The sequence below is a fragment of the Lonchura striata genome, chromosome 7 (assembly GCF_050655825.1).
Source record: "Lonchura striata isolate lonStrDom1 chromosome 7, ASM5065582v1, whole genome shotgun sequence".
Lineage (NCBI taxonomy): Eukaryota > Metazoa > Chordata > Aves > Passeriformes > Estrildidae > Lonchura > Lonchura striata.
The window spans coordinates 20,973,316-20,988,146 of record NC_140709.1 but is presented as its reverse complement, the minus strand read 5'-3'; the positions used below and the strand labels follow the sequence as shown (position 1 = coordinate 20,988,146).

The following is a 14,831-nucleotide window of genomic DNA, read 5'->3' as shown; positions in this document are numbered from 1 at the left end:
ATGTAGATACATAATAAGGGGATGATGCACATTCTCTCTCTACTGTGCCTTTAATTATACCATTTCTGCTAAAATTACAGATGCCGCAATTAAAACGTGCATTTTAATTTGGGAGCACAAAAACAATTAGGAACAATGCTGAGGTGTCTCTCTTAGGAAGATTCAAGTGATTTCCACATTATAAAAGACAGACAATTTCTTTATTTTAAATGTCAAACAGCATGAAAAAGTGTCAAATGCATAACAAAAAAAGAGACAAGCTCTCTTATACTGTAATGCTGCACTATTCGGCTGTAACGGGAGGCTTTGTCTGTCATTTTTTGGTCCACCTCCATGATTTCAGGCAATGGGCAGTTCGGTGAGCTACACAGATTTTCTTTGCCACAGACAAGCTTGCCCCAGCTACAAGTGCTTATGCAATTTGTTCCCCAGCCCAGCATGCAGAGAGCAGCAAACTGGGCATGCAGAGTTTCACAGCAACAGGTACTGGTTAAGCAGCACATTGCTTACACTGGTGACACAGTCCCCTGCATGGGAACCCAGCAGGGTCACCCTGCCTTTGCAGGGGGCTGGGGAGGCAGCTGGCCTCCCCTTCATGTGCATGATGGTGCTGGACTTGCCACAGCTGAGCAGATCCTCTGAGCACACCCTGGCAAGAGCCCAAACCGGTCAGGAGTGGGCTGCACTGGGGGCACAGAGCACAAAATCCATTCGTGGTACTACCACTACCAACTCCAGTGCAGTTTTGGGGCAGAAGAACCTTTGACCAGCCTTCACACCCTTTTTGTTGCTACAGCTGCATCTCTTGTAACCACTCCAGTGGATGTGAACTGTTGAAGGGATTCAAGGGCCTCCCAAATGGTGAGGAAGCTGCCAGACAGGAGATAATGGTTCCCTGAAATGTACCGGGGTACTGCAACTGCTACGCATTGTCCAACAGACTGGCAGGTACATAATGTGCCTATACAAAACAAATTCTATTTTCAGGAAGACACCAAGGGCAAACATTCCCATGCTGCATTATCTACAATATTTTATGGACTATCCAGGATAATTCACAAAACATATGAGTTTTGCTTGTTTCGTTTTTCTCAGCGTATCCTGGGAAGTATAGGGCAAGGCTGACATTAAGTGAGCACAGTCAACTTTACTATCAGGCTTGCCTGGAGTAACCAGAGTGGAGACAATGACAGAGAACACAGCTTTTACTAAGGGCAGGCAAAAGGATCAACCAACTGCTTTGGGAGAAGCAGCAATAATCACGGTCCTGAACTACAGGCAAAGGGGCTGCAGAGTTGGTGCAACTGGAGCTGGAACAAATGCAGAGACACACAGTACTGTCAAAGTACTGTACATCTCTGGCTGTGCAAATTCTGTAAACAGCCTGCAGTTACCCTGCCAGCTCTGCAGCTGCCAGATTTACAGGTAGCAGCTTTGCATGGAGACAAACCTGACAGGAAGACACAAGCCTACACTGTCACATGGGTTTTGCTGATTTCTTGCCCCTAGAAAGGATAATTTCAGATTTAATAAATGCACCCTAAATGCAGAGTGGTACCTTGGCTAAAACTGGCAAGAAGTGATTTGGGAAACTGGGAACCTGAGCTGAGAAACTTCCAAAAAAAAAAAAAAAAAAAAAAAATCTTATTTTCAGTTGATAAATGCTTAGCACTTTCTAGAAAGCCCTTATAAGGGATTCTTAAAATATCAAGGCATGAGTCGCCTTTGAAAACTGTTTCCCTTTATATCTGTGATGTCTCATACTGAAATCTTTAAAATATATGCCCCTCTAGAAATAATTCTGTCTAAGGTTTCCATTGTTTCCTTCCACTCAGTATTTCTTACTGAATAGGTCTCCATAAAGCCATGATATTTAATCCATATGTCTTTCATTTTTTGTTTCTTCTCTGTTCCCAGATTTCTGATTTCCATTAAAATACTCTGTAATTTATAAACATCTTTGATGTAGAGAGAAACTGAAGGAACAGATGAAATGAGAAAGAATTATTCACCTACAACTCAGAAGCAAGTAATCCCAGTAAACAAAGACATCAGCGATAAGCAACCTTATTTCTACAAGTATCTAATACCCAAGCAAAAGCAACTTGTTTGGTAGAAATTTTAAGGTATGAACTGTTTGTTTTAACCAGCAGTTTAAACTGCATAAAGACTACCATTCCAAGTACCACATGGAGTACTACAGATATTTTTCTCCATGTGTGAAGAAATTCTTAAGAATTCAAAGCAACATTAATAACTCTGTCTGTTCCCATGAAGAAATTATGGTGTGAGCACTGTCTGACACTCCAGCTGCTCTGCAGCAGCTCTCCAAGTGTATTCCTTAGCCCCACCATAAATGCATATCCCTCATTTCTCAGGGGTAAGGCACCAAAAGTTACCTCATGCTTTCTGTGGGTTAGAAGTATGCACCTTAACAACTGCTTTTGAGCAGCTGACATACTCAAGCTCACCCCTGCTTGACCTTCAGTAACTTGTTCATGCATCAACGATCTGATTTTCTAAAGCTAATCCTGGCAAAAAGGAACGTTACAGAGAGCAGTATTTCAGAGGAGCGTGCTCCATCTTTTGGCTCATGCAGGCCACACAGCCCTTTATCAAAGCATTTTGAGAGCTGTAAGTAGTGAACCTTTCCCAGCACGTGACTGAATAAGTCAGTCACATGTCCAAATTGTGACCACAGATTACTCCATTTCAGTCATGTGAACAATGCTGTAATTGCCTAACAGAAGAAGAGCTGCATGAAAAAAACTAGCAGAGAGCAGACAGTCAGAAAAACCCCATCTCACACGAGATTCACAGTTTGCATGCATCAGAGATACCTCTGGGAACAATGTCCTCAATAACCAGCCCGTACCCAGATAAATTTATCAGACAGAACTCAGCCTGATGGTTAAGCATCATTCTTTTACAACATGCAAATCCCTCTCTCTCCTTAAGAAACAGCAACAGGATTTTGGACACTTATGGATGCGGCTTGAACAAGGCAGAGAGTGAGCTGATCTGGTATGTGCTACAATTACAGAAAAGAAGCTCCAGTAATCCTTATTCTGAGACCTTCAGTAATGATGCTGGCACTTAGGAGCAGTTAGTAAAGATAAGCAGTTGGCACTCAAAGTCTTCTTCAGTAATTATTGACCTAGAACTGAAACAGCCTACTTGTAGATTCAAAAACATGAAGCATTTTTCTCCCCTCTCTTCTCTGGGGAGGATACAAGGAATTATTAACAGAATGGCAATTATATGTCTGTTCATGTGGAAATCACATGTTGATGGATCTCGGTCTTCCAGATCCATTCTGTAGGAAAACAACCCTTTGCTTTTAAAAGAGAGACCAAGAATGCGTATTTCCTTCCTCATATTATTCTTCTGTGGCTACTCTTTGGTGATAAATTTTACTTTGGAGCACCTATATGCTCTCATTTATCTTGGAATTAAACTTGGTCTCTGAGAAGTAGTAGCTAACTTTCTCCTGAGTTTAAAGAAATGAAGTTCTTCCTAGTGCCTTGACTTGAGAAAAAGAGCACAATTTCCTTTGCTTAACTATTCTTCAATGTCTCAAATGTTTTCACAGGCAAAGGAAATAGTCTTAATCCTTGGTACTAAAGCAAGTATGCCCACAGGATCTTTTCAGCCAGTTTTATGTACAATAGGATGGTCACAAAGTCAATTTTAAGAAGGTAACTCTCATAATCTACAAAAGCTTTTACTGTCTAAATACTTATTCCATCCCTTCCTTGTAACAGCAGATTAATAGTGACAATGGTGCAGCTCTTAACTTTTTATTCTGTTTTTATGGTTAAATAGCACTGCTATTATAATATTATTACAATCCAGTCATTAAAAAGCTCACCATTCAAGCCCTAAGGGAACAGATTAGGAAAGGTTTAATGTTAATTTAGAATGTGTTGCTGTTGTTACTACCCATGTTTTATGGATTAATTTATTCTTGACTTATAGTTGAGTTTTCAACACAAGCAGGGCACAGAATTGGACCTTGAAATTTGTATTTCATAACATGAGGCTCACATACATCCAAAAAGGGTTAAGTATTAATCTTTGAAAGAAAATATAAAACCCACGATTTTTCCACTTGCTCCAAAATGGCTACATTTTTGCCATCTTACTGTATTCCCTGTCATTGTCTTCAGTAGTTACAAAGTTAGCAGCATAGTAACTCTTGATTAAAAAGGAGAGACAGAGTTATTTATGTATAAATATATAAATACACTAAAATAAAAAGACAGTCCTGCCTATCTTTCTCAAGAAATGAGTCAATGGTGTCAGCTCAGACTTGTCCCCTAAAGAAATGCTAATGCACTTTGCAAAATAAGGCTGGAGTGGTGGTGCAGAAATCAAACACACATTTAATTACCTTTGAATCAGCATCCCAACATTGGTGCATCAGTTCTGCAAAACTTCTGGGACAACTGCTTGGAATGGTTAATCTCTAATGGAAAGAAAATGTACCAGTTACTGGAAGCATTTCACTTTAAGCTGCTACTAAGCAATTTCCTATGAGACCAATAGACTTCAAAGATCTAAAGCACACTCTCACTTTTAAAAACAATATAAAAATGTGGAGACATACTAGAAAGAAAAATCAAAATTTCTAACACTAGCAGGAAGAACAAATAATTTTTAATAGACCTATAAGAAAGTAACATGTCAAATGCACAAATGGGGTTCCTTAAGAAAGCTCAGAGAGGATGCAAAACCAAGACAAATAGCTTTTAATACTAAAACATAATGATATGTGGAGGTTACTGCATAGTATTTTAAGATGCTTGTCAGATAGGCATAATGTACAGCCTGCCTCAATTCCTTTCTCCCACATAAATGATCTAGCTGTACAATACTATAATCACTTTTGACACACAAATAGCTGAAATATAGATTACATTAAGTGAGTTAAAAAGAGTTAAGTGAAGCTCTACATGACACAAGAGATGTTTCATGAGCCTGTGGTCAGAAGGATTAACGAGGACATGCAGATCTCAGAAAGCACTCACAGAGCACAGTGAACTCATAAATATTTCCTAATGACTGAAGACAAGGAGTTGCTGGCTTTAGCCAGGACCACTGACTACAGAGAATTAGTTTGCAGCTAGTTTGGTTTCATTTGCTGAGAGCTTTAAATTAGAAGATATTTACATTAACAGCCTGCTTGTTTCCAGACTGGAAAGCCAAAAGCAAATCCTTTCTCACATACACGGATACTGAAGCCTCTCCAGCTGACTGCACATGCTTCCAAACATTACACACTGAAGATCCTCTGCTTTCACTAAAGCTATTAACTGACTTCAGATATTTCAGATTATATAAATAAATTTTTATAGTTAGATAGAAAACCAGTTTTTCAGTGAAAGTGAGTCCAAATGTAATAGGGGTCAAGCTGGAAAAAGGGTTCTTGTCCTCTAAGAGGCAAGAACCAGGTATTACATTCCTGTTCAGACTATCCTCTCAGAAAGACCTGTTCATCTGCCCTACTATTGCCATTTCAGAAGCAAAGCAGAGTAAGTTATGTCACTGTGTACCACTACATTACTGCAAAACCTTACAAGACACAGCAGCCAAAAGTAAGAGTTAAATTCTGTTCCAAAAGCATTTGAACATTGTAAGAACTGGAAATATGAGACACAGAGGCAGCGCACTGCAGAAGTCTGATTATTAATGTCATAACTTAATGTTCAAGGGTTTCTGTGGAAGAAATACACAGAAATTTGTACAATGCATGAATAAATTGCCCTAGTGCCTGATCACTAAGTCACTGGCCTAAAAATACACTGGCTAGTTTTGCTACAGTCTTGTCTGTAACAGTGTTCCAGGAGGTGGACAATCAGTAGCAATCACCACTTGTCTCACTTGTGAAGAATGCCACCTATATATTATGAAATATAGAGGTAGCAGGATCTAAATGTCATCCTATAATAAAGAACACGTTTCTCAGTGGCAATTTATTATGAGATCATGTCTAGCATAACCTGAACTCTCATGCTTTGCTTTTCTTAAAAAAAAGGCTTAAAAAAGTCTCTACCAGAATAAAAATAACACTGTGAAATGATGCATAGTGTCAAAGGAGATCCATACAGACACATTAGAATCTACTCCATTTGCTGGCCTTAGGCTTTACAAAGGGAATTTTTCACCTTATGCAATTATGCTTTGGCCTCAATCCCTCACTGATTTTAACAAAAGACTTGCAATCCAAAAAATGGAGGAGTGGCTCAACAGTGATCCAATCCTGCTGTGGACTGGAACCATGCAATCTCACTGATGTCAACAGACTGAACTGAGAGCAGAACCTGACCCTTACACTTGTTTTGGGACACAGAAAACAAAGAAAAGTAGTACAAACTGACTTTTACAAGGCTTATGCTGGACATGTTGCCCATGTCATGGCCAGAAAAAATTAGAAGTATGCAGTGCCCTCTAAGCTCCCTCACAACCCTCTAAGCAAAGTGGTAGCAACAGGCTAGTGGTACCTGACGGACAAAGAGCTGGCTCTGAGAATGCCACCCCTTAGCTTTATTCAGCCATACTGTATTTTACACAATTCCTTGCTCTGGGAAACTGTAGAGAAATGTGTACTCTTGGGTATGTTTCAGCATGTGACTGCATCTCTTTACAACATTCCCAATGCGACTCTGTACCCCTTACATAAAACCACATGTGGTAAGCACAAGAACCAAACATTGTTGATAGAAGGCTTTACGGTCCCTCCTTCAAAATGATGTGTGAGGCTTTTCCTGAACTAGGAGAAAGAGTGTCTTTGTGCCCCCTGCTCTGATAAATGCAGCAGAAGACCACATTCACAATCTTCACGCTGTTAGTATAGCATTTCCAACTAATTGGTATATCACAGTGTCACTCACTGGAATTAATCCAGTCCTCAAAAAAAAAAGAAAAAAAGAGAGAGGGGAAAAAAACACCAACAAAAACCATTAAACTAAGAGGAGGAAACCTAACTCCTCTGTTTAACTCTGAAGCATTTTGAGAAACAGTTTATGTAGAATAATAGAAATCTGTATTGTACAGCCGGTGCCTCGCCATTGTAATGTTTCCCAAGCTTCCGCTGTGTCTAGATAGAGGAGGTTTCATCTTTGTGGAGGATTTCCATGCTTGTCTGTGTGTGGTACAGTCACAACTTTAAATGTTTTTTAAATGTAGTTACTGTCTTTGATATCAAGGGACTATGTGTTCAGATATACGCTCACATGTCCAACTAACTGAAAGCCTCAATTTGTGAGAAGAAGAAAAGCGAGGCTGGGGACACTGTACAAACGGTGTTTACACCACTGAAGTGCTTTTGAAATGGAAAGACTCTGCATGAGGAGGCTTGCAGCTATGCCACAGCCTTGCCGATACCAGTGAGGAGCTCATCTTCAATGTAGTGTTGAACGTAGGTGGCAAAACTGTAATTTCTCTCTTTTTTTAAAACTATTTTTTCTTCTTTTATTTTTGAAATTTTCATCTAAGCGGCAGTTTCTTGTACTATAGTGACTCCTGCTGGGAGAGTTAAGTTGAAGTAGCTGAAGGTCTCTTACAGATATATCAACTCCCGGCCAGTAAAAAGATGTCCTAAACGCAGGAGATGGAGTTAAACTGTTCCCCTACCTTGGACGCAATGGCTTCTTTCATCACTAAGAACAAACCCCTAGGTTTTACAATTGAGACTGAGAAACTAGTACAGTACTTGTACAATTTTTGATCTACAGCATCACGACGTGAAGCTGCAACAATTAGATGTAAAGGGTCCATTCATGAGGAATAACATCACTTTGACCCTTTGTGTTAGCTCCTACTGCTAATCTTTCCATACGCGTGAACTTACTTTCAATTTGAAGAAGATGAAAAAGTCTTTTGCAAAACCCCAATACTGTTTTCTGATCTATGTACCTGAATGTAGAAACGTAGTCTTACCTCGTTTTTTTCCACTACAAGCCAAGCTACTTGTAATCCTTCCAAGCCTTTAAAGGGGACCTCCCTTGTTAGCATCTCCCAGAGAACCTGGAAGAGAAAAAAAGAAAAGAATTTTTATTTCTGTACTTTGTATTTTAAATACATTATTAAACCTTGATACAGCACTATTCTGTATCCAATTACCAGGCAACCAGTTTTCATTTGCAGGAACTTGGACCAGTGTTTGTGTGCAAGATCCTCTCACAAAATTAAATTGAATGTTTCTGCTTTTTCCTCTACAGAAAAGCCAAGATGAAAAACTGGGTTGCTTTTTTACTATCTTTGTACACTATAAAGTTCACATTTGGCAACTGGGACTTGGGAAGACAATGCTCTTCCTCTCCTTCTCAGCTCCAACTAGACATAGCTTTGCTTTGCAGCATTTTTTAATTTAAAAATATTTCTATGCCATTGCAACCAGTGAATATGATCCAAAACATATTTAGCTCCTTTGATATGCCTATAAAAATATAATTTTGCAATAAAAACTGTAATTGTTTATCTCCAAGTATGTGATCATATTAAACTATGCAATATACATCATATAAAAAATTACTCTCTTCTCCTTGAGTTTCCATGGATGTACTGTCCTTAGATAGAGAAAGATTTCCTAATTTTGCATGCTTTTAGCCTTTTGGTAACACAGTACTCAAGAATCTAAGTTACTCTGCAGAAAAGAGTTTGGCATCATCAAAAAGGCTTCAAGTCAATGAATCCAACTTGTTTTTCTACCATTGGGACAACATATTGGAATTCAACCAAATTAATAGCACTTTATACCTCCACTTGTATATGTCCCTTTTTTTTTAAAGCAGAACTTTCATATACACATCTTGTTGCAAATATCTACAAACTTTTTTCTCTGCTCATATATCAAGTATAACAAAAGCAACAACAAAGCATCTTTAATGCAGGATTTGCCAAAATGCATTAAGATCTCTTATACAAGTCTCTCACTGGCTGGGTTAGTGCCCAGGTTTATTCCAGCTGTATCATTTTGAATGAATTGTGGACAGCTATGAATGAAAAAGCAAATGCAACAATATTGACAGATGGAGGCCAAGCAAAAAAATATGCATTGAAGCAGAGTTGGGCCTTTAATCAAGTGAACAGGGTACTCCAACAATAGACCTATTTGAATAATTTTGCTTGAGTCAGAAGACTGATTAGTAAAGGTAAGGTTATCCTGGAAATAGAAGAACAGTTTTTCTGAGAATAAGAAATATAGGGTGAGAACTATCACAGACATATTCAATTATCCTGTTAGCCTCAGTTCAATCCTTTCAGAAGTAAAAAAAGGCACCTCAATTTTAACTCAAATTATCACCCCTCTACTGGTAAGTTTAATTGTAAATTAAAGAAGTAAATTTAATTGTGAGATAAGGAAAAAATTTACCAGCCCCATGTATTTCAGACAAAAAAAGCAGTGTATAAAACAGTCAGTTTAAAACAAAGGTTCCTGGACCAAATCAAACATGTGATTGAGCAGCCTTGCAGAACAGTCTCATCTGTTGGGACTGTACCATGAAACTACAGAGGAAAGAGCTCAAGTTTGCACATCAGATAGAGCAGTATCTAAATAACCTTCCAAGTAAAGAACATAATGAAATACATGTTAAATGCCTTCAAGAGCCTTGAGCTGGAAAACTGCTGTTGTGCTATCTTTCTTTCAGAAGACTGTAAATTTTAAGAGCTGTTTTGTTTCATTCATGCACATATGGTTGTGCAGAACATTTTGCACTGAATTCCTTTATCATGACACCTTTAGTGTTTATTTCCACTGCCTGAAAAGATCGCTGCCTCCCTAAACCAACAGTGCTAGCTAAAAGCTCTTCCAAGACTGCACATAGTTGAAGAGAAAAACAGCAATTTGATACAATATGAAGGATTTTTCTTTATGCCTTCATTTTACTAATAAATGAAAGTAAAAGAGATGAAAGTGAGATGTTGGAAACCTTTGTATTTACTTACACAGGTTTAAAAATATTTTAACAGTGCAATTTTCATATTCAGGCCAAATGTACAGAGAAAGCCTTTCCTTCCAACAGTGACGTGTCTCTGTGTTCACCCTTCTCATGGACTAGCTGCCCTGAATCATCAACTAAGGTGAATGACTGCATCAGTCTTTTAAAAAGCAGCAAATGGGTACCATCTGTATTCTCATTTGCTTCTTCCTCTCCCCAGGGTGATTCAGCAGCAGATAAGGACCTCAACCAAACTCACCCCAGCCTCTTTATTGTGAGGTACACTCTGTTCATTTTCAGAACTGACTCCCCAGCTCACTTTATATGGAAATTAAATTATCTTTCCTTTCTCATGTATAATCTAATTGAGATTGACATGGTTCACTTCCCCTCCCACCTGTGATGATGAGGATCACCTGCTTTCCCAATCATATCACTTCACTGTGATGATGGACAGCAGGTGCTCACAGAGAAACAGCCAGGCTAGAAACAATAATGAAAACCAAAGCAAGGCCATCTAACATATTGCAGTAAGCTGCAGCCTCTGAAGATGCTGGACTCATCTTTGTATACAGAGGAACAGAAAGGAGAGATAAGTATATGAATGTTCACCCTATACACAAACCTGACAATAAGAAATATGTGGTCTTCAGAAAAAGTTCACACATTACTTCTGCTCAACTGGGGGTTTCAATTCCTATCCTCTGAGTTATGTGACAACAACCCAAAGGAAAAACTAAACCCACAACACCTCTACCCCATCCCCTGTCCTCACACTGGCGCAAAGCCAACAAAGATTCAAAGTGCCTTATGGATAGGGGAACATCCAAGTAAGTAATCTGATGAAAACAAAACACTGTGAACACCTTCATTGAATAAAAATACACTTTGTCTGGTAGGAAAGTGTTCACAGACAATGGTCAGGAGCCACAGTTAGCAGAGGTACAGCATAAGCATTAGCACTGCACCCACAGGGGTACTGCCCTTAGGCATGAAAATTAGGTCTGTCCTCTCTGCATTGATCCAACTGCAGTTAAAGATCGCATCATTCTTTGCAAAAAGAGTAAGGGATAACCCCTGGAGCTGGCCAACATTCCCTCTATAAATAACATATGTTCTCATAACTAAAGCAGTGTTTGAACAGCTGCTACATTTAATGGCAGTCTCTAGGCCACCAATAGGCAATTAATAGTTTTACTTATTTGTTCTTGTAAGTGATAAAATAATCAAACTACATTGATAAGCTTTAAATTAAATACATTTATACTGATACACAAACACACATTGTGGTGCACTACAAACAGTTCTGCCAGGATAATATATTCTGAGCATATGTCTTCATGATTTCAAACAGCTTTTAGAGTGACACTGTCATTCCACATACACTTTCTTATCTGGCAGAGATAGCAAGGAATGACAGAGATGGCAAGGAATAGTTTTTGATATTTTTGAGCAACACACAGTAACATACAAGTCAGTTTCAGGGTTGATCACTGGTAACACTTGGTTTCAGTTTAGAGTACAGATTTAGAAATAGATCAGAAGAGATAACTACAGCATGGTTGAAGGAAAGTGTAAGATCTGTCTTTGTGTGGTAATAAATTCTCCTGGAAAATTTAGCTTTAGCTAAATTTTCATGACAGTATTATAAATTATTGACTATGTATCTCAGAGAATACATAGGCTTGTTTAACCATCCATGAAGAGCAAGACAAGCTAATCTAAATATTAGCTATAAACATGTATACAACTGTTCACAAAAAGGAAAATTCATTTCATCTAAAAAGCAGCTCAGACCTATGAGGCGGCAGAAAGACTTCACCATTTCATGGAAAAAAGCTCTCGCACAGCTTAAGCAGAGTATTTAAAATCACAGATGGGCTTGTAGAAATAAAAGACTGTCAGATAAAAAATAGAAGAAAGGAAATTAAAGAAAACCATGGGAAAGATGACAAATATCGCAAATGAAATATCTATTCCTAGTATCTTACTAGTTTACATTTGAAAGGATTCTGTTCTTTGTTAAGAGGACTTTAACTGAAGTAAAGCAGATTTGTCTCTCTAGCACAAAAGCTGCTGGCAAGTGTTATGCTTCAAAAAGGATTCTTTACATTTTGTTTTTATAGATGATAACTTAAAGAGACAAAAATACCCTTTCTCAGATTTCTTGTTTTCAGATCCCTAGTTAATTCTCTGGTAGTTATAACACTTACTATAGGGAGATTCCAACTTTCAATATTATATACAGGCCATTTCTTGCTGCTATAACCCCCTAATATCAGTTATTTCAGAAACAGAGAACTTGGGCCACTGCCATTCTTCATTTCTACCTATCTCCTGTAAAAATGATGATGTTCCAAGACTAGAGTTATAAAAAAATAATTAATTACTCCTAAGTGCTTTATGAATCCATAAGCTTCTACCCACAGTAGAACACATTAATTTAAAAATAATATATTAAAAAACTGTGGGTCATTACTAGTCATTCTAAAGTAGCACGACACACCCATAACAATGTTAAAATACTCTGGTAAGACTGAACTGTTTTCATAAGAATAGATCAGGTCTAGCTCCAAGCACAGAACTGTCAAAGGAACCTGACTTATACCTGAGGTAAAATAAACTTTGCACAACATACTGTTCCCAAGGCATTGTTAATACTTGACATGATAAGATATTAAACAATTTCTTACCTTCTCTCACTTTGAAAACATTACCTAAAGTAAATCTAAACCAGGATGACTATGTGAGCAGTTTGAACTATAATACCATGCTTGGAATTTTTCCTCTAACATTGTTGTTCTGTTTTGAAACTGGAACATTTCCCTTCAGGGGACAATATGTGATTGCTTCCAGTACCAGTTTACATTAATATTTACATTTGTTAGCTTATGTTCTCTTACTCTTTGTGACCTAGTTCAGTTCAGCAAGCAAGGATTTTCAATCTGAAAATATAGGCTCCTCACAAACTTTCACGGATAAGTGATGTCACATCATGCCTCAAAAATTTTTCTCACTATAAACAACTGTTTAGCGAAAAGTTTTGAGACATCAGATTAGCTATGTATAGCCATAGGTGCTAGCTTAAAACCACAGTGACTCCCTCACATCTATCTCTTCCCATTCCTCAAAGAGAAAGAGACAATACTTGGCAGGTAGTGAAGAATTTCTCATTCTGCCACTCACAGCTGAATCCAAACAGAAAAATGGCTAATGCACCAATATGCATGGAAACTACAGCCCCACTTCCTTTCCTTTCCACCCAAATACTCTTTACTGTCCTCTACCAGAGAAAGGCTATGGGGTTAGGCACACAATTGATGTGACCAGTAGGGCTATTTCTAGCCTACTCTGTATTGCAGAGCAAAACTAAATTAGAGTTTAACTGTGGACAGAGTAAAGTAATTCACATTACTGAATCAGAAAACCTGACATTCTTATGAACTATACCTGCTTCCTTACCCTTCAGCAAAGCAGTGCTGGGCTTCTGTATTTTCAGATAGGGTCTGTTCTCACAGATAGTGATAGCAATGTCTTTTAAACAATTGAGCATAGAGCAGTTGCTTTTCAATAAAAATCAGTGACACTCTATTTTGGGGAAAGTGGAATGCTAATGTTACCCCCCTATTACAAGACCAGCTCCACTAAAAAAAAACACAAGCAGAGATTCATGATGCTTTCAGTAGCTTCTGAAAGCCTTTGGACATATGCTGAATAACTGTGGCAAAACATGCACTTCCTACACTGGCATGTTGCTAATCTAATCAGATGCTACTAAACAGGCAAGATACTATGTTCTTCCTATCATTTTCAAGCATGGAGTTATAAATGATGGGTCAGTCTTAGAAGGAAGTGAGGCATATTTTGTTGTTCTTTTTGAGAATTGCTATAGCTGCAGCATGTGAATTCTGTCTCGCTGACAAACTGCCACAATGCATAGTGAGAGGAGGCACTCACCACTCCGTACGAGTACGTGTCACATGTTTCAGACACTGGAAGACTCTGAATAACTTCTGGGGCCATCCATGGGAAAGTGCCCACTAATGACATGTGTGTTGTATGGGAGTGGAATCTTGAGGCACCAAAATCACAGATCTGGCAAAAATAAATAAAATATTAAACTGGTATTATGAGTATCGACCTCATTCATCAGACATGGAAACATTCAGTCATGCAGCAGCATCTCTCTACAAATAATTAAAGTGTTCATACCTTTAACACACCATCAGCAGCTATAACAACTGAAAATGAAAAAAACAAAAGGTTACAAGAATGCAAAAAGCAAGCCTAATAAATTTTTACAGCAAAATACTGCATTTTTCAATAAGGCAAATGACCCTAAGGTAAGCCAGCATCTGAATGTGCACACCTGTCCTGGCTTCACTGAGAAGCTGACAGAACATCTGCTGAATACCTGCAAGCCTCTGAACAAATGCAAAACGTTTCAGGCCTTACTGAGTTAAAAGACAGCAACACAGATGAAATTCTTTCTCCCCAGTACAGTTAGATTTAACAAGAAGCTCTCTGGAAGAGTCATTAATAAAAGGGGAAAATTTACAACCAAGGTGAGACCTACATGTTTCTTGACTACTATGCATCATTAAAATCTGTGCATTATTACAATCTGTGCTTCTTCTATCCCACCACTAGTAGTAGAAGTTTCATTAAAAGGAAATGTTCAGCAAATTTGAGAAACAACTGTCAACTGCTAAGTACAGACTCCACAGTGAATGTGTATTACTCAAAGGCCTGAATATCTGTCAAACCTCAAAAAAAGCCACAGTAAAGACAAGATTTTCTGATAAGAAATAACAGGCCTTATCCAGTCTGTTGTGTCTGGTGTCTGCCAGCCTTTCCTGGTACTCAACCTTTCCATATAGAAAAAAG

At 38.3% G+C, this 14,831-nt stretch overlaps 1 protein-coding gene across 3 annotated transcripts in view; it reads right to left on the bottom strand.

The window, feature by feature from the left end:
• MAP3K20 (mitogen-activated protein kinase kinase kinase 20) overlaps nucleotides 1–14,831 on the bottom strand; it is a 92,589-nt gene that overhangs the window by 41,324 nt on the left and 36,434 nt on the right. For all 3 annotated transcript variants that reach the window (XM_031505411.3, XM_085585074.1, XM_085585073.1), the window contains exons 6-9: nucleotides 14,157–14,185; nucleotides 13,902–14,039; nucleotides 7,942–8,028; nucleotides 4,394–4,468 (exon numbers count right to left, since the gene is read on the bottom strand). In XM_031505411.3, the coding sequence (XP_031361271.2) occupies nucleotides 4,394–4,468; nucleotides 7,942–8,028; nucleotides 13,902–14,039; nucleotides 14,157–14,185 (329 nt within the window). The remainder of the gene's footprint in view (nucleotides 1–4,393; nucleotides 4,469–7,941; nucleotides 8,029–13,901; nucleotides 14,040–14,156; nucleotides 14,186–14,831) is intronic.